The following is a 22033-nucleotide window of genomic DNA, read 5'->3' as shown; positions in this document are numbered from 1 at the left end:
AAGTGTACACGAGGTCCGCCAGTTGACGCAGAATGCCAAATCTCGATTGCCTGTTCCCTGTGTTGACTTATAGGGTAAGCGATCGATCCTGTCTTGGGGCAAAAGGATAAAAAATTGAAGGGGTCATTCATGTGAAGGAGGGCCAGTCTGTTGCCAGCAGGTGATTCCAATATTTGTCGTGTCGCGCCAGTGGCAGGATCCAACAGGTGCACCGAGAAACTCAGCAGTACAGCCAGTGTATTACCATCTGACGAAAAGCTCAGTTCTTCGACATCGTAACCAATCTTTTCCACAGCATAAGTCTTTTCTCCTTCGGTCAAGTTCCAGATTTGAATTCTTGGATCCGATTCGGCCGTTGTGAAAGCCAAGACATCGCATCGAGGTGAGAACGCAAACTTTTCAATAGCGGGAAAGCGAGCGCCTTGTGGTATCAGGGTCCCAGCTTCCAATTTCCAGATATTCATCGTCTTGCCTTCAGATAAATCGGCCAGTATCTTCCTGTCTGAAGATAGAACCATCCGCCTCATGTTGTCTCGGGGCTTCTTCAGCTCGAGCAGTTGCTCGGACGGTAGAGAGCAAGACTTCAAATCCCATAAACGGATACTGCAATCGTAGCTCGATGCAACCATTGTGCCATCGGGCGAGAAAGCCACTGTCCTCGTTGTGGAACTATGCTTTAGAAGCTCTTTGGAAGGTTTGCCTGTCTCTGGATCCCACAGCTGCAATGAACCATGGCCCGAACCCGAGACTTTGGCTGAACCGTTGGCCGAAAACGCTAGTGAATCCAGCCGGGCACCCTGTCCAGGGTGCCAATGCTCATTGCTGAGAAAGTCGTCGCGCTCAATGGTGAATTTCTGTTGCTCTGTCTTGACGTCCCAAACTATGATTCGCTCAGAACTTGAAGCAATCAAATATCCGTCTGGAGAGAAGGCCATTGAGTCCATGGGCTCCTCAATCGTTTCGAGAACGCTCCTTATTGTTTCCGTCTCAAGATGCCAGAGCTCGATCGAAGTCGTAGTAGTGTCGAGGATATCATCGTCAGGAGGGCGGGCAATGGCAAGGACATCGCCGTCAGGAGAGCAGGCAATGGCAAGAGGAGAAAAATAATCGTCCAACACATCGTCAGAATCATAGTCAGAGTCATCGTCAGAATCATCGTCCAACTCATCGTCCAACTCATCTTCCCACTCATCGTCAGAATCATCATCGGAATCATCATCGGAATCATCATCGGAATCATCGTCAGAATCATCGTCAGAATCATCGTCAGAATCATCGTCGCGAGGACGAAACCCAATGTCGATGGTCTTGACCAGTTCGCCCGTTTGTTCATCCCAGACCCATATCATATCCTTGAATTCGTCTGCACTTTCATACGAACCAGAAGCAATCAACTGGCCACGAGGCGAGAAGGCAGTGTTCTCCAGGGAGGCATTCTCGATTCTCAGCCTCCTCTTTAAGCTGCCCGTTTCTGTATCCCAGAGGCAAATCTTGTCATCGGCCGAAGCCGAAGCGATCAGCTTTCCATCGTTGGAAAATGCGACAGAAGTGACATCGTATTTATGACCCTCTAGAACTTGCAGTATGGGGCTCCAGTCATCGTGGGGGTACTTGATCCTCTTCGCGAATGGTAATACTCGGTCCCGAAAGGTTGACTTCACAGGGCTATTGTTCGGGCAGAACGCCAGAGCCGCGCCGTAAACCTGAAACGGAGCGCGTTCAATGATGGGGATGAACTGCATTATGAATCTCTCTGCATCCTTGAGAAATGGTCCAAGCTCTTGATTGCCACCCTGTCGATTCTTGAGGATATTAGTGCAAGAACGAAGGGTTAAGGGACCAGCCCTTTCTTACCTTGAAGATCCGAACGAGCCTCTTCATAGATAGTACACCATCCCTGAGAGTATGCTGCAAAGACAAGCTCCTAAGCCAATCAAGAAGATGATTCTCGAGGAACTTGAAAACGAGCTCCCCGTGAGACATCTCCTCCCTTGGTGTCCAATTGACCTCGTATAGGCCGTAAAAGTGATCGGCCCAGAAGCGACAAGCGTATCGACCGAACGGAGCAAGGTCGGCATTCACACTCTTAGGCATTTCGGCAGACAGGGCACCTTTTGCATCAAGGTTTTCCATCGTTTCCCTCTGTAGGCCGGACTCTTTGTCCATCAGGAAGGCAAGGGACCTCAGAAACAGATCTCTGTGACAGCTTCGCTCTGAGGCGGCAAAAATCCCCAAGACACAATGGTCAAGTAAAAACTCAACGACCCTCGAAATCAACTGAATCACCCATGAGCTTTCTTGTCTCCATCGATTCCAGAGACCACGGGCGAAAAGCGCAACCAGAACGAAACCGACTGCTGGGTGGTGTTTGAGAATCTCATTCAGCCAGAGGAAGACAGCGCCAAACAATATGTGATCCAGGTAGTAGAAGCTGTGCGCCGCGGGTCGCAGAGCATCAACAGTTGACGACAAGTATGGCCAGAGAGATAGTCCCAGCGATGCGGGGATCGTGAACCTCCGTGATTGTTGTAGATACTGCTTCAAGGACAGATGGACCAGCTGAAACGTCTTCACGTCGTCCTTCTCCTCACCGCCCTTCTCCTTGTCAATTTCCTCGGGCTTCTCCCCAATGTTGTCTTTTGTGACCTTTTCACTGCACTCGACGAGCATATGTGTGCAATAGCGGATAGCTATGGAGGTTTCCGAAGGAACATCAACCACGCCTTGTAACTCGGCCAGCGTCAAGGGCCGAAATGCGACACAGATGAACTGCATAATCTTGACGCAAGGTCCTGGGTCGAAATTCCCTTGGCCCTCATACTTTCCTCGAAGGGCCTCGAGAAGCATGCGGTTGTACATGGATGGTAGACCAACAGGGAGGAGGCGGTTCAATGCATTTTGATCTCGGCCTGTCACAATGGCTTCCAGGTCGCGCCGGTGAGACTTCAAGAGCTTCAATGCCAATGATACCCAGAGAAAGGTTTTGTTGGATCGTTCAGACAGCGTCTCCTTCAAGTACTCGAGCCGGCCCTCATGTTTGCCCAAGATGGGCCACATCTCGTCGTCGATGAACAAGCCAATTTCGTGTAGGATCTGTTTGCCATACAGTCCATCATTATCAAGGTCAATGTGAAGATCCCTGTCGTGGATGCTGGCTAGCGGGCGGCTAAGCAGAATTGCTTTGAAATGGGGGTTCCCCTGTCGATTCTCGGGGGAGCATATCGCACGCAGCTTCTTGATCAGGTCCTCGATTGATTCAGCGTCACATTCATCGAGTCCGTCTAGGATGAAGTATGTCAAGCGGCCATGGTGAGTGTGATCGGGGTTCCTGTTTTCGTGGTTGATAAACCCTTCGATAACTGCCCAAAGATCGTCCCGAGGAAGTTTGGCATCGAATCTCGTGTGTGCATCTTTCAGGATTGACGAGGTTTTATCGTGGAGGACTGGGTCAAAATTTTGAAGCTCCAGGATCTGGTGTAGAACGTTCAGATGCACAGCAAGAGATGTGTTACGTCGAGTGTCCAGGTTATCACAGGAGAACTTGAGAACAAGCGGGGAACTTGAAGATTCCTCGGGTTTTCGGGTCAATCGTTTGCCAAGAAAGGCTGCGACATGACTCTTGCCCTTTCCGGGGCGGCCAGAAATCCACAGAAGGTGGTGGGCAGAGCTTGTGCGCCAACATTTGAACTTGTCGTCGTTCAAGACCCATTCGCACGTGCCTTGGGTAGGTTTCGGCTCAGTATCTGGGAGCTTAATCTTGGCCCGTAGTTCATGGCGAACTCTCTTCCGCTCTGTCTCTGGGTCTGGGTTTCCGACTGGGTTCCAGATAGGTAGTAAGTAATAAGCCTAAATATAGTGACGGGAGAAGACATTGGCACCGATTGAACTTACAAGTTATAGGCGCATTGTTCTGGATTGAGAAAGGTCTCGACGTGTTGTTGGAAATATTAACTGCTCGTGGTACAGAGCCTGCCATGTTGCTGGCATCAGGAAAAGAGGATGGATGGGATGCTTGAGGTCAGGGTCCATCAACGCTTGAGCGAACGAAGAGCAGATGGGAGAAAAAGAAGACGGCTAGGCAGCCATGTCTTGAGCAACCCCAGAGGTCTTGAGCTCTAAGCGCTGCCAAGCATTCCTAGAGCCTGATTCATGCATGTCCTAGGAGGCTTGCACTCTAGCCAATGGTGCTTGGTCATCAATCACCTGTGACATCTCCCTTCCCTGGTCTTTTTTTTCAGCTTAACGCACGAGTGTAAGCGAGGCGAATCACGAAATGCGTAGACAAGGATATCGTCAGCCACTTAGGAGACATGAGGGTCCCATCCAATAGCTCAGCGAATGCAATTGCACTTCATCCCTCCTAATTCCCATAATGGAACATCGGGAAACGCAGATGCTGTGGCAGTGCACAGAGAGGGTTGATAACGCATCTCCCTGGCCTCCTGGTTGGTCGGCCGGTTGACAGGAGGCTGCTCTTGGAGTGACCATAAGCAAAGGCCTTATGCAGACCTGCAGCCAATACTTCAACAGGAAGGAAAGGGGTTGAAAATGAGGCTGACCTGCCTTTTGCTGGGCTGTTTTATGTTGCCCAGTTTGAGCCTGACCTCCCCAACAAATAAGGAATGCTCTGGCCAGATCACAAAGGCTCACAGTAATGTCCATTTCTCCTTCATATCCCCATGACTCCTTTTCAAGATAGAAATGGTCGGTTAGCCGTCCCCCTGTCTCGAAGCCTACTAACACGTCTCCTAGTCTGGACTAGAACTAGCCGTCTCTGTCTTGGCGTTGGTAGAGGCCGCGATCTCCACCACCAAAAGCCTTCATGGAGCATACAGACAACAGAAGGACCTGCCCAACGTCTGCAGGCGCCTTGAAGACAAGCTAATAAGCATTCGGGACATTGTCAAGATAGTGAAAGATGAAGAGGTCTTGTGCACTCCAAAAGTCATTTCTCAGTTGAAGCAGCTTGAACGAAGGGGTAAACAGGTTAAACTCCTTCTGTGTTCCATCCATCCTGCTGGCAAGAACTCAGCGCGTCTCTTTCTTCATCAACTTTTCAGCGGATCTGAAGATGAGCAAAAACTGGTCGAGATCATTAGCGACCTCGAAGGAGACAAGACTTCGCTCATTGTCGCCATTCAGGTCGTCGGCGTTGGCCTGAGGAAGGATCATGAACGTGACATTGCTTTTGTCACCACGGCCTCTGCCAAACGCATTGACAAAATTCTCCGCGAGAGGCTACATCTCCCAGATGGACTCAGAATCATGAGGGTTATCGAGGATCGGAAATCAGGTGCGTCTTGGGCCAGAAGAATGCCACGATATACGCTAACACGTTCAAGATGGCAAGGTCACGCTGACAGAAGAGGACCTCGAGTCTCTGCGAGCCTGCATGGAGCCAACTGCCGACGGCAAGAAGCCAGCCACTGAACGGATCATCCTCAACAATGTTGCAAAGTTCCAAGCAACCCAGATCAACGCGCCGCTTGGGGAGGACATTTGGGCACACATCGATCGCTTGGTGGTGGAGAACAACCAAGCCGATGCTCTCAGCACCCAGATCAACTATCCAATGACTCTAGGTGCCTTCTACAGTGGCGTTATGCCGCAGCTGGTGTTTTTCATTTTTCTCTCGTTCTTGTTGTATTTCCCACTGTCTTATACTTTCCAGAAAGACTGATCGAGTCGTGTGGTAGATTGATGGTGGACAGTGACCCCACTGATGATCCAAGGATAGTAATGGGTTCGAGCTTCAATTAAACCAGTGCGGCTTTCGTTTCCTCGATATTATTTCTCATCTCGGCCTTGCGTGACTGTCAATAACTAGGGATGCCTGTGTCGGCCCGGTGGCTTGGCGCAAGAAGCAGCACTCTCACTGCCTCCTGTAGTCGACGTAGTTGGCGGGCAGTTTGTGTCGGTTCAGGGGAGGCATGGCTTTAGGTCATATAATCTATTATAAACCTAAAAAGAAAACACCCTTTATATGGGTTCGTAACGCTTACAGATAAAATGCTATGCAACTCAGGACCCCAATGCCAGCTTTAACCAGTAACATGCTCATAATAAAGGTGAAATGATTAGCTTTCCTCCGCTTAAAGCACTGCTGTTATCAATGAACCTCATCGATAACAACAAGATCTCCAGCGGGCTCCAGCCTGTGACGAGCCTGTCTAGATCCAACAAGACCCGTATCTCTCCTGATCATTGACGCGTTCTTACGCAATTTCATCAGGGAACCGGATCTCCCGGTCTCGTCGTGGAGTGCTCGTCCCCGACATGTCACGGTTTGCCAGCGTTGGCCGCATCGGACGCGCACTGGCAATGACGATTGGACCTCGGATAGGTCTCGGCTCAGGCTCTCCCTTACTGAGCCCAGCGAGCCATGATCCGATCAGGGGGACCTTTCGGCGGCGTTCCACCACGCGTGCGTCGTCGCTCATGTTCTCACTGACGACACGGCTGAGGGTGCGAGGGGCGAGGTAGCCCAGCTTTCCAAGCGGGATGCTGAGTCCGTGAACGACCTAATTGAGTCAGTAAACAATATTTTTGGGAGAATACTATGAGTGGCACTTACAACGCTGCAAACTGCAAGGAACCAGACAACAATCCGAATAGTCTCTCCCAATTTCTGAACATCCTCACGAGGCCTGTCTTCCCCATCGCTCAGGTGCTCCTGAATGAACTCCAGGCTGATGAACAAGTAGAAGATGGCTGAAACGCCAATGGGGCCAAAGAAGCCAACAAAGACAGCCTGCTTGGCCTCCTCAATCTGAGGAATCCACTTGTGCATGGCAAACACCCAGGGAAGCCTTCGCAAGATAAGAACGAGGATGCCAAGGACCACCAGCTTCCAGATCGGCATGACCGAGTTGTTGTTGAAAAGCTCCCAGGGGATGACTGCGCCGTACCACAAGAAAATTGTGACATTGAGAAGCATGTCGATGGTCGGCTGCAGAGAATCATCTTTCGTTTCGAGGCGGAACCAATCATCCCAAGTAAACGTATTGCCGGCGATGAAGCAAGCAAGAACGTCGTCGGTTCCAATCAATCCGCAAGTTCCCAGAACAAACAAAGCGAGCGAGATGGCGAAAACGAGGAAGCTCTCGCGATCGACGTAATTGCGCTCCTCAGCCCAGTGAAGCATCTCTTTGGCAACCCATCCAACAACAGCACCATAGATGATGCTCAGAATGATGGTGTATCCCCAAGTAAAACCGAACCAAAGACCCATGGCATCTCCGGCACCTCCGGATGTAGCGCCCGAGCCCACGTACTTGATGAGGTAGAGGGCGAAGAAGAGGAACGGATAGCCGAGGCCATCGTTGGTGCCCGACTCGGCGACAATGAGATTCTGAAGATCCTTGGGAATGTTATGATCTGCAAACTTTCCCTTGACAATGACAGCCGAAAGGACAGGATCGGTAGGCGTCACGCAGGCTCCCACAGCAAGCGCATGAAGAAAGCTAGGTCGCCCAGTGAAGCCCCAAACAAGAACGCTCGTAGCCAGCCACATTGCCGTCATTCCAGGGCCAACAAGCAAGAAAACGGCCTTCCATTCTTTCCAGAGATATTTGCTCGGAAGTTGCACGCCCGCAAGGACAAGCTGCACGCCCAAAACAAGTCGCGAAAAGTTGAGCGTGATGGAATGGAGGTTGTCCGAACAATCTCTCTCTGTCACACCATGATGCTCACACTGCGCATAATCATTCGGACGAATAAAATTGGCACCATTCGGACCAAAAGCGACGCCCGCCAAGAGCGCAATGACTAGAATAAAGAGTCGTCAGTGGATGCTTCAATGCCGCCAAGCGTATGCCAAGACGTACGGGCCTCTGAGAGGTAGTAATTCTCCTTTAGCAGATACGACACCAACCCAAACAGAGATATAAAGCCACCGAGGACGGCAACGACGAGGTTGAAGTTTGTCAGTTGGAGCGGAATCGCCCAGATGTTGTGCGTCATGTCGGGTGAAGCCAAGGCCAAGACGGTCTGAGGAGGATCATGATGGAAAAATGGCTCAGCAGCGTCTGGAGGGTAGAGAATTTTACCCATCATATGACGTAGGTGGACGAAACGGGATTGGTGGAGCAAGGGCAGTTCCGTATCGATAATGCTCGCTCTCAACGAGAGATGCGGGAGTGATCAGAGGCAGATCAAAAGCATTTTATTTCGTTTCTTCAGAGCCTGAATTTTGCGCTCTTTGTTGATCATAAAACCTCCTCTTCTGTTTAAACGCGCATGACCCCTATCAGCAGGGCCTTTGTTATCTCTCATCAAGGGGGGCGGTGTAAATCGTCTTGTGACTGAACCCCTCACGAATACCGCGGCCCCGGAGCTGTCACTGTGACCTATCAGTGTCAAGAGATAGGCTACGGAGGACGAACATGTTTCTTGAGTGAGACTAGTGCAAGGCCAAAAGCCACTGGAGGGAGAATGCCGCCCTCCTTGTCCGGCTGTTGGTGCGGATCAAAAGACGCCAAAGGTGTCACTTTCTCCGCACCTCTCCGGCATTTCAATTCCCCGGGTTCCGACGGTGATGGTCTTCAAAGTCGGAGCCGAATCACGAAATGCCCACAGCTCGCGCTCCGTTCCGCTCCGCCCCGCCTCGAATCCCGCTCCGTGTCCGTGTGAATATCCCGGCCCCCGCGGGTCCCACCCCGGCGTCCCTACCTCGCTCCTACTGGCTCCCTCGGAAACGATCACTCCCCCATGTTCGTTTCCTCGCCAATGAATTGCGCACGACGTCTCGGCTACGCGAATGAATCTCACTGTGGCTGAAAGAGTGAGAAATTAGCCTGTTCCCGGCGTCTCGTCTTAGGCTGCCTGCCTCCTGCGCATGGTTTTTCTACTTGTGGTGAGCAATTAAACCCAGAGGCGCTTAGAGTCGATCTTGCGTCAGCCCATGGCCTGTTTTGGTAATAAATGCTCCAACGTCGACCTCATTGCGTGTCATTTTTCTCCTTCTTGTTTTTTTCTCACAGTAATACATAATATTGGTAATAATAATCAACCCGCTTGAACCAGAGAAGCCATCATGTCGAAATCTGCATCTTCAAGCGCGAAGCCGCGCGTCCTTCGCAAGTTGGGTCATTTGTAAGTCTCCGAAACCTTGACTCAATCTCAAATCTAATTATTTCTTAGCGAGCGCTTCCAAACATCATTGATGACGATGGAATTAGCCTGCGGCACAATCGTCACTAGCCAATACCGCATCCCCGAGCATCTCCAAGATTCGCACGACAAGCAAGTCGACGCATTGGAAGCCGCCGTCGCAGACACAATCCGCAAGCATCCTCTCCTGCAAGTCGGTGTGATTGGCGAAAAGACGAAGCGACCTTCTTGGATTCAACTCGACGAGATCAATCTCAAGAACCACATTGTTTGGACAACTGCTGATCCCAACGATGAATACGGCGCCAAACTCAATGAAATCACTATTCGAGAACTCGATGCCAAGCTCGGCAATTTCGCAACACGACCACTCTGGCGGCTACTGGTCCTGGAACTCGAGGGTCAGAATCTTCTTGAAGTCATGTTTATCTGGAATCACATGTGCACAGATGGAAATGGAGGCAAAATCTTTCACGAGTCGTTGCTGGAATCCTTGAACACGCCCAATCTCCCTCCTCTTGAGAATCACGCCTTCAAGACTACAACAACAGCTGAAAACATGCTCCCGCCGCAAAACGTCATCGCCAAGTTCAAAATCACGCCCAAGTTTGCTGCCACCAACGCCTGGCAAGAGCTCAAGCCTCCTATGCTTGAGTCCAAGACCGCGTATGTTTCATGGGCCGGCATCAGAAGGACTCCTCGCAAAACGCAAATCAGGAGCTTCAACATCGACAATGAATCTACCCAGAAGATCCTCTCAGCTTGTCGATCGCATAAGACAACTCTTACGGGTCTCATTCACGCCGCTGCATTCATATCTCTTGCGCACCAAGTGCCCGAGGAAAAACTAGCCTCCATCATTTGCGAAACTCCTCTGAACTTAAGGCGTTTTATTAAACCCAACCCCAAAGCGCATTCTGGACTTCAGCCTGAGCAGCTCATCGCAAACTACGTGACCATGATGGACCACGTTTTCAAGAAGAGCCTTGTCCAAAAAGTTCGCCAGCAGTCCAGAAGCGTGGGTGATGAGGAAAGATTCTCTGCCCTTGAGGAAGAGATGTGGTCTGCAGCAGCCTTCATCCGAGGAGAAATCAAAGACAAGCTTGACCTCGGATTGAAGAATGACTTGGTCGGTTTGATGGGCCTTGTTGGTGACTGGGACAAGTACCACAAGGATGAATTGAAGAAGCCCAGAAAACATTCCTGGCTGGTCTCCAATGTGGGTGTCATCAACGGGCATAACGATGGGGATGAGGCTTCACTCTGGACCATTAAGAGAAGCAAATTCTCTCTCTCCGCCTGTGTTAGGGGATGCATATTCAACATTGGCGTGATCAGCGTCAAGGGCAAAGATCTATTTATCGACCTCTCATGGCAAGACGGAATTGTTGATGCTACTATTGCTGACAGGTTGGTTGCTGATCTTGAGAAATGGCTACGTCACGTTGCGGAAAAGGCTTAATACTCTATGACTTTTGTACGATTAAAACTATATACAACGTCTAAGGAAATACCTTAGTGTAGAAAGATACCAACACGCCTCTCATAGCATGTCGTCTAGGCCTTGCAGGTAGCAACGCTGGGAACGTTCTGGCAGCTGCCGTAGTCCTTGCCACCGTTGACCTTGACGTTGGACCAGGTCCAGTTGGAGCAGCCGGTCTTGCCACAGACAATGGCAATGTTGGTGCCCTTGGCGTCAACGGCACCGGAGCCAGAGATGTTCTTGAGGGTGAGGCCGGTGATGGGGAGGCCGCTGGTGGGGTCACCGTGGAGGTCACCACCGTCGTAGTTCTGCTCAATCAGGATACCGTACCTATGACTTATTAGTCATGTGTCTCTTTAAGGGTAATGGTTAACTCACTTGGAGATCTTGGACAGGGTAATGTCAGAGTAGGTGACGCCCTTGACCTGGCCACTGGTGTTTTTCATGGTCTTGACACGGAGACCGTTGGTGGACTTGGTAACCTGGCTGTTCAGGAACTTGACAGTGTCAACGACATTGTTGGATCGGCCGCCAACGCTGCCGATGGACAGACCGTGGCCACCAGAGCAGAGACCACCGCTGAAGGTGATGTCCTTGCCGGAGTTGATAGCAACACAGTCGTCCTGGTTGTAAACCTTGGCACCGTTGATGGTGACGCCAGTGCTCTCGCCAATGTCGAAGCCATCGGTGTTGTGTCCGCCCTTGGAGTCACCCTCAGCATCGTCAATGGTCATCTTGTTGATGGTAAGTCCGTTGACGGTGTTGATGCTGACAGCCTGGACAGGGGTGTTCTTGATGTACAGGTCGTTGAAGACAGAGTCGGTCAAGCTGTGAGCAGCGAAGAACTTGGGCTTCTTCTTGCCACCGTTTCCGCCCTTGCCGTCCCACCAACGGGCACCGTCAGCGTTGAGGGTAGCACCGGCACCGTCGACGGTGATCTTCTTTCCAGAGATCTTCAGCAGAGGGCCAGTCCACTCCTTGTAGCCCCAGGTGGTGGTACCCTTGAAGACGACCTATAAAATTGTTAGCCAGACACACAGAGCTAAAAGCTCGGGCTACCAACGTGAGCGCCATCCTTGAGCTTGCTAAGGTCAAGGGTCGTGCCAGCGGGAACGGCAACGTTGTTGAGAGTGAGGGTGGTGCAAGAAGACTGAGCCTTCATGGCAGCGGCAGCACCGCTGGAGCCGGAAAAGGTGCAGCTGTCGGCACGCTTGAAGTGCTCAGGCGCATCAATGAGAGGAACGGAGGGAGCGGCAATGGCGCTGCCAGCCAGGGCAGCAAGGAGGAAGTTGATCTTAGTCATGTTGTCGGTGGTAAAAGGTTGGTGGTAAAAGAGTGTATGTACTTTGTAAAAACAGATAAAAACGAGAGTAAAGGGAATGAGGTGTTCCTTGTCCGGCAAGACGATGTTGTGTATGGTTTCTTCTTTTCTCCAAATCACGGCTGCACCATAGTCTTATGTACACTCCAAACCTGTCCAAGTTCCGCGTACCAATGCCAACACCGCTAGATCCGAACTCTACCCCATCTGTCAAACAAATTGTTCCCGTCCCAAGCCCGCGGGACCTTGTTTCTCCTCCAATGCGAGATCCGCAAACCTTCTAGAACGGCCCGAGTTAAATGAAGACGGGGGTGGTTCCTTTACGAACCGGTCATGGCCAGGCTGCTCAGCCTCTTTCGAACGAGGCCGGCGCCGTGGTTGACCCCCGTGCGGTCGGCACGAGATGCCGAGAGACCCCTGTTTAATAGGTGGACTGTTTCAGGTCCGCGCGAGCCGGCTAGTCGGCACATCGATGGACGTTATCGTTATCGGTGGAGCATGGATTTTGGTAAACAGCTGATGTTTATTGGACCTGTTCCACTTGTCAAAGTCTAGACCTGCCGTAAAACTGTCAGTCTGAACTCCTGAATTCTGACTTCATTTCTTTAGCCTTTAACAAAGAGCGGCTTGGCAGATGCCAAGACGTAGGTTTCTAGTAGAGAAAAAACAAAAGATCCAAGAGAATTGCAATACACGTGAAGAGGCGTCTCGTTGAAGCACAAGTGTCGGCAGCAACGAAGAGGATATCGACAGTATGAGCTGATGATCTCTTCATTTAAACTGAGCCTAAGAGACTAAGGTTTACGCTTGCACCCGTGCATCAAGATTACAACGATCGAATCACCGCTAGTAATAAATTCCGAACACTTAAATGCCGATTGAAATCAGACTATTGAACACAGGGTAGGGTATAAGCTTATGATTTTGCTACCAGCTAACAGCCTGGTTATCTTCTGTGGCGTAGAACCTTAAGTTAAGAGTGCAGTAGCTTACAGTAGGGTACCTCGCCTTGACCAGGTAGGTAAGAAGGAGAAATTTTGATGTATTCTTGTGTTTGCTCAAAAGCATTCATTCTCTGAGTTCGGACTCGCCTAAAGTCTCTTGATAATATATTGGGACCTCGTCCAACTTTGGACCGGTAAGTCCGCACTGAGCCAGCCAGGTAAATCCCACCACAAGCCCCTGCAAAGGAACAACATGTCATCCTTCCAAAGCTATTCCACCAATGGTGTCTCTTCAATTTGAGAAGTAAAAGGTAACATATCCCGCTGACATAAGGGCCAACCTGTAATTCATCCGCGGCAATCAGTGCCGCAACACGATACCCTTTCATGACATGCCACACGAGCCAGGATACTAGATCATTAGAGCCTTGGTTTATACTAGCGTAATGTTAAGGCCTCTCTCTATTCTTTGCTGTGGTTGCTAATGTCTTCTTGACAGGGGTCATGAATCAACAATACTACATCATTTACCGACGGAAATGTGTTGCAAATATGAACCTGTAAGCCTTACAAAGCAGCAAGTCTCTGAGTATAACTATTCATAGTTTCTTTCGCACACCACCAATTAAACAACCAAAAGAACTCTCTTTTCAGCCGCGTAAACACAAAGAATAGACCACCAGGAAATCCCAATAATCGAGTTTATGCTGTTGGTTCGAACGCAAAGGATCAGCTTGGCTGCCCCGGATTAATTACATCCCCGCTGTTGCCTGAGCATATTTTTTTCCCTATGCCAATTGTCAGAATGCGGTGAAGAAAACATCAAACGCAAATCGTGAAAAATTCTCCAACCTGGGTCTCAACTCAGTGCTTTCCTCTTTGTGTCCAGGTTTTCTCGACCAGACTGCCATGCACAAAAATGCCAGACTTTGAATATCCCGGTGTTAATGTCCCCCTGAGGCATGGCTTTGATCGTAGCTGGAGACCTGATTCGGACCCAAACTATCCGGTCGGCTTCCCAGAGTACAGCGCAGAGGGATGGACCGACATCCTCCCAGTTAGAGAAGTCGCCATGATGGTTCTCATGGATAATCTGACGGATAAGCTAAATTGACATGAAAAGGTCATTGACGAGGACATTGTTCAAAAGTGGCGAGATGAGGCTCTCCAACAACCCGAGGATGGCCTTTTTGCAAGCATCATGCAGGATAAAGCATCCAGATTTATCCCAAAGCCAATGTCTAGAATCATTTCTGAGCAAACTTTTGACTTTTTAAGAGCATGTTTACTGTTGAGTATCCAAGTTGTGACAACCTCCAATAGTACATCACCGAGTTGCGCAACAAGGCCAAGTACTTTGCTACTTCAGGTCTCATCCCCATGTTTGATTCAGCCGGCAATTCCATCATCAAGTCGGATTCATACATTGGAAAGTCTCTCCACGACAAGTTGATGCAGGCTTTTTTACGCTCTGAGCACCGACCAAGGAGATAATGTGGATTGGCACCCAAGAAGCAACGACATGGTGCAGGACCTGGTCCATCCATCAATGTATCCCTTCGTTTATGGTATGAGATGGAAGCCAGAGCTTGCAAATCACACTAACCATCGTCAGGCCGCTCCAACTTCATCCAAGAGGAAACTGTTGGTGTCTATGACGCCTTGGACCACGTTGGGAAAGGCGCAGCTGTTCCTAAAGACGATCAGCCCGAAAGCGACCATGTCTTTTGGTCCACCACGTATCAATGGCTCCCCGCTAATATCTCTTTCCGGGATGATGGCACCGTCAAGTTCACAAGCTATGTCAAGACCTTGAACCCAGAGAAGTTCCCCGAGATCTACGAAACTCTCGAGCGTATCATTGATAAGACAATTTCCGCTTGGGATCAATGTCTTCATGAGTATACTAATTGGAAAGAGGGCCCTGTTGCCGGAAGAGTTGACTCACGATTCTACAAGACTACTGAAGCCTCGTAAGTGCAACCCAATCCAGGTTTGAATGGTGGAAAAGCGACAGTTTACCTTGGCCAAGTGACTCAGATGACAGCATCTGGGCTCCAGAACTCGATGTCGCAAAGCTCAAAGACATAGATGTCAACCTCACGCATGAGGAACTAGAACAGCTCGAGGATATGGCATGTTTTGAAAATGGCAACACCCAGATAGGCTGGAAAACGCAGCACGAGAGGATGAGAAACGGTCTACCTCCCCTAACCCCCAACGTCGAGGACAGTCACATCGCGAGGGCCAAATGGGAAAAGGTCAGAGAGGCCAAACTCCCTGAGCCACGAGACTTTGAGGAGATTGACTACGCACCTGAGCAAATCCTTCGTGAAAAGTTCAAAGAGAACGGGCTGCAGGTTATCGTCAATATGGCAAATATTGAACTGACGCCCGAAAAGCCCGAGTTTCCAGCCGGAGGATGGTGCGTAAGTATTGAGCTTTGGTCACTTTGTAAGCATGCGCTAACTGGCTTCATGGCTTGAGTGCCAGGTGAGCGAAAAGATCTGTGCAACAGCCCTCTACTACCTCGACAGCGACATCGTCACTCCCAGTCATCTATCGTTCCGCACGCAGACAGACTCGTACCTCAGTGATAGGATACACGCCAAACAAGACGAGTACAACTGGCTTGAGAGAGTCTATGGCACTGCCTTGCGCGGGTATGGATTCTCAACCTGTGTACAGAACTTTAGAGATGGCCAGACGAAGCAGGGACGACTTCTAGCGTTTCCCAACATGTTGTAGGTCTACTCCGATCCGCTTTAGCTTCATTCTACTGGTTTTGAGCTTCTTACTTTGATTCAGCCAACACCGACTATATTCGTTCCGTCTAAAAGACCCTACCAAGACCGGCCACAGGCGTTTCATCACGCTCTGGCTCGTCGACCCTCACCGGTGCATCATATCTACCGCCAACGTGCCTCCTCCGCAGCAACAAGACTGGTGGAATCACAATCTGGGTCTGAGGGGTTGATGAGTGTAGAGGAGGCACGAGAGCATCGACTCAAATTGATGGACCAGCGGACAAGGAAGGATGAGGCCAAAAGCGGGGAGAAGTGGTATTACAGCTTTTGCGAGCGCTGAATAGCTACGATCTGTGATTTTTCATTTAATACAGTTAGTCTTCCAATATTATACTAAAGATGGCATTACGTATCTGTGTTCCTATGAAAGGACAAGTCCCTCTCTGGGTCAACAGTGACTACCCACTGATACCGACTGTAAACTTGGTGGCGCTTCCAAAAGAAGCCATCAGCCGCAATTCTCCTGTAAATGTACGCCCCGTCTCATTGGCTCAACCATATCAGCATGGGTGCAAGCGGGGTCTTTGTTGTTGGGCACCTACCAAAGGGTGCCTAGTGTAACATGACAACCTAAACTCCCCTCTTTCCACCATCTTTCAACATCATGAAGTCCCAATTATGCCCGAAGTGCCAGGAAGTCTTTGCCGACGATACACTGGTCCAAGCCTATATACCCCACCATCAATCCAGGGAGAGTATCTTGACAGCGGTCGGCAACGGATGCAGGCTATGTTCGCGAATCGTCAAGAGCTGCGAGTTTGCGAAGCTGGATCCCAGCATCTCCTTCATAACAACCGGCAACATTCAGAGACACCCTCACGGGAGTGTTGCCCCTACGAGTTCGGTCAGGTTGGAGATCTGGTTACACCCTTCTAGTCATTCTGAAGCCTACCAACATGTCAGCGAGGCGGACGGGGACCGGGTTTCGGCCCATGACGAGGTTTTGATCCCTCAATCTGGGAGAGATTTTAAATTTGAACACTACAATGGACCAGGGAGTGGCATCCTAGAATGGACATTCATCTTCAAACCGAAAACGGGTGAGCACATCTCAAAGGGTTCCAGTCATCTATCCTAATGAGCATGTTAAGATATTCCGTCCCAATACATACAGCATGGGTCTCTTATCGAGGTTGGGTGTGAAAGCAGCATGTGGTCCCTGGCCAGGAGCTGGCTGGATGAATGCTTCCAGGGTCACAACAAGTGTTCAGCACCGCAGAGTCCAGACTTTTCCCCTACAAGGCTCGTTGAGATCGTAGACAGCACAACTTTCCGAGTGATCGAATGCAGAAGCATCAAGACTTCACAACGTTATGTCGCATTCTCGCATTGTTGGGGCGAAGTCGAGACCCTCAAGCTACTGAAAGTCAACAAACCCCGTCTTGAAACGGGCATCAGTATTTCAGAACTACCTCAGAGTTACAGGGAGGCAATTGATGCTTGCATACGCCTAAATTTCAAGTTCATCTGGATTGATTCACTCTGCATCATCCAAGACTCAACCGACGATTGGAGAGCTGAATCAGCGACCATGATGCACGTCTACGGCAACGCCCTCCTCACAATAGCAGCGGCAGCGGCAGCAGAAAGCTCCGAGTCAAGCCTGGCTCACAGAGATCCTCTCAATATTCAACCTACTACGATCATGGTTCCCCAGGAAGGACCAGGAGAGATACCGGACGTTCCATACACTTTGACGCTATGGAGGCCCTTTAATGAGATCAGGAACTCCCCGTTGCGTCGTCGAGCATGGGTCCTTCAGGAATCTTATATTTCAAATCGCATTCTGTTCCTCGCTGATACTCAGCTCTGGTGGGAGTGTCGCGAGGCACTCTACTGCGAGTCTTGGCCAAGAGGAATTCCAAAAGAGGTGATGGATGAAGCAGCGTACCATCAAGACAGGAAAAAAGGAGACAACGTCCGATCAGCCCATTCTCTCTGGCGTAATCTAGTTCAACAGTACGCACGCTGTAGACTGACCAACTTTTCCGACAAGTTGATCGCCATGGCTGGACTGGCAAGCCACCTACAACTTAGCATTGGGGTCGACGATTACGTCGCCGGATTCTGGCGATCTCAGTTACCCCATTCTTTATGCTGGGGACAGTATTTCAAGCCTATCGAGGGATTCCGACCATCTCAGTACAGAGCGCCTTCATGGTCCTGGGCTTCTCTCGAAGGCGTCGAGTTCCCTCGAAACTACGACACCGACCATTTTGTCACGGATACTTGTCAAATACTCGATATTCATCTCGTAAAGGCTGGTACGAACCCATATGGGGATCTCAAAGGAGGCTACATGCTTCTACGAGGCCGATTATTCCCGGTAGGGGGCGAGGGAAGTTTTACCAGTAGCTTCCAATTTCTGGAGTTCCCATACCACACACAAGGTCCACACAGAGCCATGTACGCTCGGTGGGACGAAGCAATTTCAAGAAAGCCTCTTTTCTCCCATCTCGATACTACTGGTGTCAACCTTCTGGAAGATGCCTCGCTGATCTCGGCAAAACGGATTACCAAGATTGCAGAGCACTGGGAGGGTGATCTCTTCTACTTCCCAGTGTTCGAATCTAGTGATGGTGGAGAGCCTAAAACCTTTGGCTTGATCCTAGGTCGTGCCAAAGGAGAGCCTAGTGATCGGCTCCAGAGACTCGGGTGGTCCAGTTGTGCGGGTGAAGGGTCATGTTCTTACTTTAGGAGAGAGAAGTCTCAGGAGTTTTTCATAGTTTAGGCAGCGGCTGTTCGGGTTGGCGATGGATCTTGACCATCTTTTAGTCATGTCAACCAACAGGCTTTGGCCTCCGCATGGATGGGCGATGTTGGGCGATGGCCAATCGGAGCTCTCTGAATCTAGGAGCAACGACGCTCTTAAAGGCAGATACTCCAATTGGGAGATTCCTTTGTAAGAGTTAAATATAGCCTTAAATCAAGGAAGGCGGCATGAACAAGTGGATGGATTGAGGACTGTATCTGTGAAGGAGTTGTTTCATGTCTAATAGGCTTGCGAGATGAGCTGGGCTTGGCAAAAGAGACTCGTCGCTCTTCGGTAGGTCCATCTCCCCTTGCCATCGGAAGTTTAATTTGTAGGGAGGCAAACTACTGTTTCCCGGCCTCCTTGTCGTCTCTGTTTGCTACACCCATGCATCAATGCTCACAGAAACTATACCCAACATTTTGCCACTCATTACGCGCCACTTTCTGAAAGGCACTCCGAGCCTCCATGAGCCTCAACCGATGCTCCTTGGCCTCCTGCAGAGACATAGGCACCGGATCTCCAACATTATCCCGAACCATTTCCATCAGCTCCGCCGGAAGCGGCTCCCCCCTCTTGACGACCTCCTCCAGCCCCGGGTGGCTGGGCGTCTTATCAAGGACAATCTCCGCAATCGTTCGTGGTACTTTTCCGGCGTTGTCGCTGCCAAGATTGCCGAATGCGCTGTCCATCCACCAACTCTGCTGCTGAGGTGGCACGTTTCCGGTGTTGATGACGCGCGTGAGAGGATCCACAAGCCACAGAGCGATGAATCGGCGGTGGCCAGGCTTTGTCTTGTCCTTGAGTTCAAAGGGCGAGACTCGGTGGTGGAAGACGTTGGGAAAGGCGAGCAGTCTGCCCTGCTTGGTCTCGACACTGCCATAATTCTGGAGGCACGCGTGGTCAGCGCCACCGTTGCGGCCCCGGAGCTTGGTGCCGTAAACTTGCTCCAACCACCTGAACTGGTCTTGGCCAACTTCAAAGTTCTCTTCCTGATAGGCCGAAGTTTGCATGCGGAACTGAAGGAAGCTGGGCGTGACGTTCTCAGAGTCCAGGTAGTACAGAGCTGTAGCGACAATATGCTCGTTCATCAGGCCCTCAACGTGCCAGCCACCTGCGGGGAATTTAGGCTTCTGAGGGGTGAGCTCGATGGAGGCCATCTTGACAATGATCTGCAGGTCATCGAATCGCTCACGTAAGGAATCGCCAGGCTGGATCCCGTACTTCCATGCCTCAAAGTCAGGAGCTTCTGGCTGAGCGGGTTTCCGGACCTTCTGCCAGGCGATCTCTCTGCGAGTTCCGGACCAGCTTTTACCATTTTCGTCCCTTTCTTCAATGTATTCATCAGGATCGTCTGAATCTGACTCGTCGGATGATGCAGGATTCGAGGCCGATTCCTCCACTTCAGCTTCTTCAGGCTTGGGACGCGGTGGAGGAGTCGGGATGTCCCTGAAAGGAGGCGACCAATTGTCCTCATTATCATCGCTGGAATTCTGCATCAGCCATTTTCTTCATAAAGAGCACTCTGAGACTTACTCGGGATCTTCTGAGAGCGGGAAGCGAGGCTCAGTTCTCCCAGCCCCTTTGAATGATCGACCGCCATGACGAAGATGAAGCTTGAGGCAAAAGTCCCATGCTGGAAGGGCCTTTTCGACAAGCTTCTCAATAGTTCCGTATACGTCCCGGTGCTTGACAGGGTGCAGGTTGTTAATGTAGCTCGTGAACTTGACACTCCCATCTTCTCGAAGCTCAACGTTGGAAGGCAGCCACTGGTACTTGGTTGACCAAAAGTAGCTACTGACGTGGCTACCACCAGTGTCGGTGTTGGATGTTCTGTCTGTTTCCCACCAATGCCGCCATTCTTCAGGGTCCTGCTCATCAGGTCCCTGTTCAGGGATAACTTCTCCCTTGCCTGCCCATTTATCAATAGCATCCTCAACGCCAACCACCTCATCTTCAAAGACTCGTGTTCTGCCGTAGACGAGAGGGTAGAGGGAAGGGTGAACAAGATCCAGCACCTTGCCCTTCGTGAGGGGGTGCCAGTCGGGGTTGTGCTTTTGCTCCTCTATGAGCTTGACAAATGCAGCGCGAAGGGAGTCGTGCAGCGAGTTGTCGATCAAGCTGTCAGACTTGACCACGGTAGACGAAGCATCCAGCGTAGGAATCAGGTCTGATTTTAAGAAGAATTCAGCTTTCGCGCGCAGCTCTTTGATACACTAATCACGTTGTGAGCGACGAAGCAGATCAAGGCAATGGTGATAAGGCTCACGTATTCGAGACATCCCCTATCGAGAATAGTGTCAAGCACCACAGCATAAAAAGCATCACTGGAAGCAATGCTAGGCGACCCAGCTGGATCATCCGACTCTTCGATAGGTTTCCCATCTCTGGCGATTTCGTTATACAATGGCCGAACTGGTAATGCGAGGCCCTCCTCGATCCACTTCTCAGTGATGGTGTCGTCAAAGACCTTGATGTGCCAGTCTGGCTTGTCGGTTAATCGGTCCATGACGATCATCATGGCCACTTCTCGAACGAGGAGCATTTCAGATTCGGAGCCCCAGCAATTGGTGTGAATTCCCACAGGATACCACTCTTCCCTTCCTTTATTCTGGTCATGGAACCGGAGGTCAAGGCCGAGGCCTGGGTATTGATACTTGGGCATTGCGACTGGCTGCAATGGAAGGCAAATACGGATAAAGACGATGTCTGCTCAGTTTGATGTTTCTTGGACAGTGAGAAGCCGCAGATGAAAATTCGCAGCAGGCCTTGGCATATAAGCGGTGTCGATTGGATCTTACGCTGTGGCAGGGGTCAGATCCAACACGCCGCAAGACGATAACGCGACGGAAGGATTCGCCAAGTCACATGACAACGCGACATGGTGAAGCAGGCAGCGAATGGAAGATTTGGTAGAAATTCCAGGCACCAGTGACGAATTGGTAAATGATCCATATTTGATGCTATCGCCAAGTTCAATTGATGGAGTGCAAGCGTTCATGGTGCTGTTGCTGCCTTGGAGGATGCCTGAGGGTGCCTGCAAGTGCTTGCCTCGGCAAGGAAGCGAGGTGAGTTGATGCCTGAATCCCGAGGCATCAAAAATGAAAGTCAACCCGACCCAAGCAGACGGATGCCCATCCGAACGAGAGAATTGAGGTAACAAAGTTAATTGTTACCTGTTGTTTGTGTTTGTGTTTGTGTCTGTCCAAAACGTAACATATCAAGTAGTGTGCGATTCTTTCACGGTCGAGGCCTTTGATCGACGTGACAATTGCTTCTGTGGCGGTATCACGAACAAACGTGCTCGGATGGTGCCACGCCCACACAGTGACGGAACACAACATCAATGATGCAACAAAAGATCCCAAGAAAACCGAGCGCAAAAATGCATCAAGATCTATGATGAAAGGATTCATCGCGAGAACGGGTATCTCGTAAAAAAGATGCCAAGTTTCTAGAAGCAAGGATGAAGCTATTCGTCTTACCCTACATTCATTCTCGCAAAATGCAATGCGGAAATCAAGGATGGAAGCATGGATCCGAGCTCCCCTGCGCCAATCAGCCGTGACCCAGAATATCGAGGGCAAAAAAAAGGGACCTCGGCCGACCCGACGT

The 22033-nt window shown here is 50.5% G+C and overlaps 8 protein-coding genes across 8 annotated transcripts; 4 read left to right on the top strand and 4 right to left on the bottom strand.

Moving 5' to 3' along the window:
• Nucleotides 1-158: 158 nt before the first annotated feature.
• Nucleotides 159-1742, bottom strand: NECHADRAFT_53746 (uncharacterized protein; the record flags this gene model as incomplete). The annotated part of the gene is made up of 2 exons (XM_003047244.1): nucleotides 159-862; nucleotides 1370-1742. Coding segments are annotated over 2 exons (1077 nt in total), but the record flags the coding sequence as incomplete, so codon positions are not given.
• A 2959-nt stretch (nucleotides 1743-4701) lies between these two features.
• Nucleotides 4702-5680, top strand: NECHADRAFT_87789 (uncharacterized protein; the record flags this gene model as incomplete). Its single annotated transcript, XM_003047420.1, has 3 exons — nucleotides 4702-4704; nucleotides 4753-5293; nucleotides 5343-5680. The coding sequence occupies 3 exons, from the start codon at nucleotides 4702-4704 to the stop codon at nucleotides 5678-5680; spliced, it is 882 nt and encodes a 293-aa protein (XP_003047466.1).
• Nucleotides 5681-6215: 535 nt separating this feature from the next.
• On the bottom strand, nucleotides 6216-7962 carry NECHADRAFT_53857 (uncharacterized protein; the record flags this gene model as incomplete). Its single annotated transcript, XM_003047243.1, has 3 exons — nucleotides 6216-6521; nucleotides 6575-7767; nucleotides 7827-7962. 3 exons carry the CDS (start codon nucleotides 7960-7962, stop codon nucleotides 6216-6218), a joined length of 1635 nt encoding a protein of 544 aa, XP_003047289.1.
• A 1072-nt stretch (nucleotides 7963-9034) lies between these two features.
• NECHADRAFT_102167 (uncharacterized protein) lies at nucleotides 9035-10641 on the top strand (the record flags this gene model as incomplete). The annotated part of the gene is made up of 2 exons (XM_003047419.1): nucleotides 9035-9093; nucleotides 9142-10641. The coding sequence occupies 2 exons, from the start codon at nucleotides 9035-9037 to the stop codon at nucleotides 10571-10573; spliced, it is 1491 nt and encodes a 496-aa protein (XP_003047465.1). The 3' UTR covers nucleotides 10574-10641.
• Nucleotides 10642-10668: 27 nt separating this feature from the next.
• Nucleotides 10669-11897, bottom strand: NECHADRAFT_87786 (uncharacterized protein; the record flags this gene model as incomplete). Its single annotated transcript, XM_003047242.1, has 3 exons — nucleotides 10669-10924; nucleotides 10973-11607; nucleotides 11658-11897. The coding sequence occupies 3 exons, from the start codon at nucleotides 11895-11897 to the stop codon at nucleotides 10669-10671; spliced, it is 1131 nt and encodes a 376-aa protein (XP_003047288.1).
• A 2484-nt stretch (nucleotides 11898-14381) lies between these two features.
• NECHADRAFT_87785 (uncharacterized protein) lies at nucleotides 14382-15946 on the top strand (the record flags this gene model as incomplete). Its single annotated transcript, XM_003047418.1, has 5 exons — nucleotides 14382-14427; nucleotides 14475-14832; nucleotides 14892-15288; nucleotides 15353-15603; nucleotides 15700-15946. The coding sequence occupies 5 exons, from the start codon at nucleotides 14382-14384 to the stop codon at nucleotides 15944-15946; spliced, it is 1299 nt and encodes a 432-aa protein (XP_003047464.1).
• Nucleotides 15947-16807: 861 nt separating this feature from the next.
• On the top strand, nucleotides 16808-17296 carry NECHADRAFT_8548 (uncharacterized protein; the record flags this gene model as incomplete). The annotated part of the gene is made up of 1 exon (XM_003047417.1): nucleotides 16808-17296. A coding segment is annotated over one exon (489 nt), but the record flags the coding sequence as incomplete, so codon positions are not given.
• A 1514-nt stretch (nucleotides 17297-18810) lies between these two features.
• On the bottom strand, nucleotides 18811-21083 carry NECHADRAFT_54318 (uncharacterized protein; the record flags this gene model as incomplete). The annotated part of the gene is made up of 5 exons (XM_003047241.1): nucleotides 18811-19782; nucleotides 19822-19903; nucleotides 19955-20634; nucleotides 20688-20745; nucleotides 20785-21083. The coding sequence occupies 5 exons, from the start codon at nucleotides 21081-21083 to the stop codon at nucleotides 18811-18813; spliced, it is 2091 nt and encodes a 696-aa protein (XP_003047287.1).
• Between the last annotated feature and the right edge of the window lie 950 nt (nucleotides 21084-22033).

Source organism: Fusarium vanettenii (assembly GCF_000151355.1).
Source record: "Fusarium vanettenii 77-13-4 chromosome 12 genomic scaffold NECHAsca_15_chr12_5_0, whole genome shotgun sequence".
NCBI lineage: Eukaryota > Fungi > Ascomycota > Sordariomycetes > Hypocreales > Nectriaceae > Fusarium > Fusarium vanettenii.
Note: the sequence above shows the minus strand (reverse complement) of the source record. Positions and strands in the feature narration are given on the sequence as shown.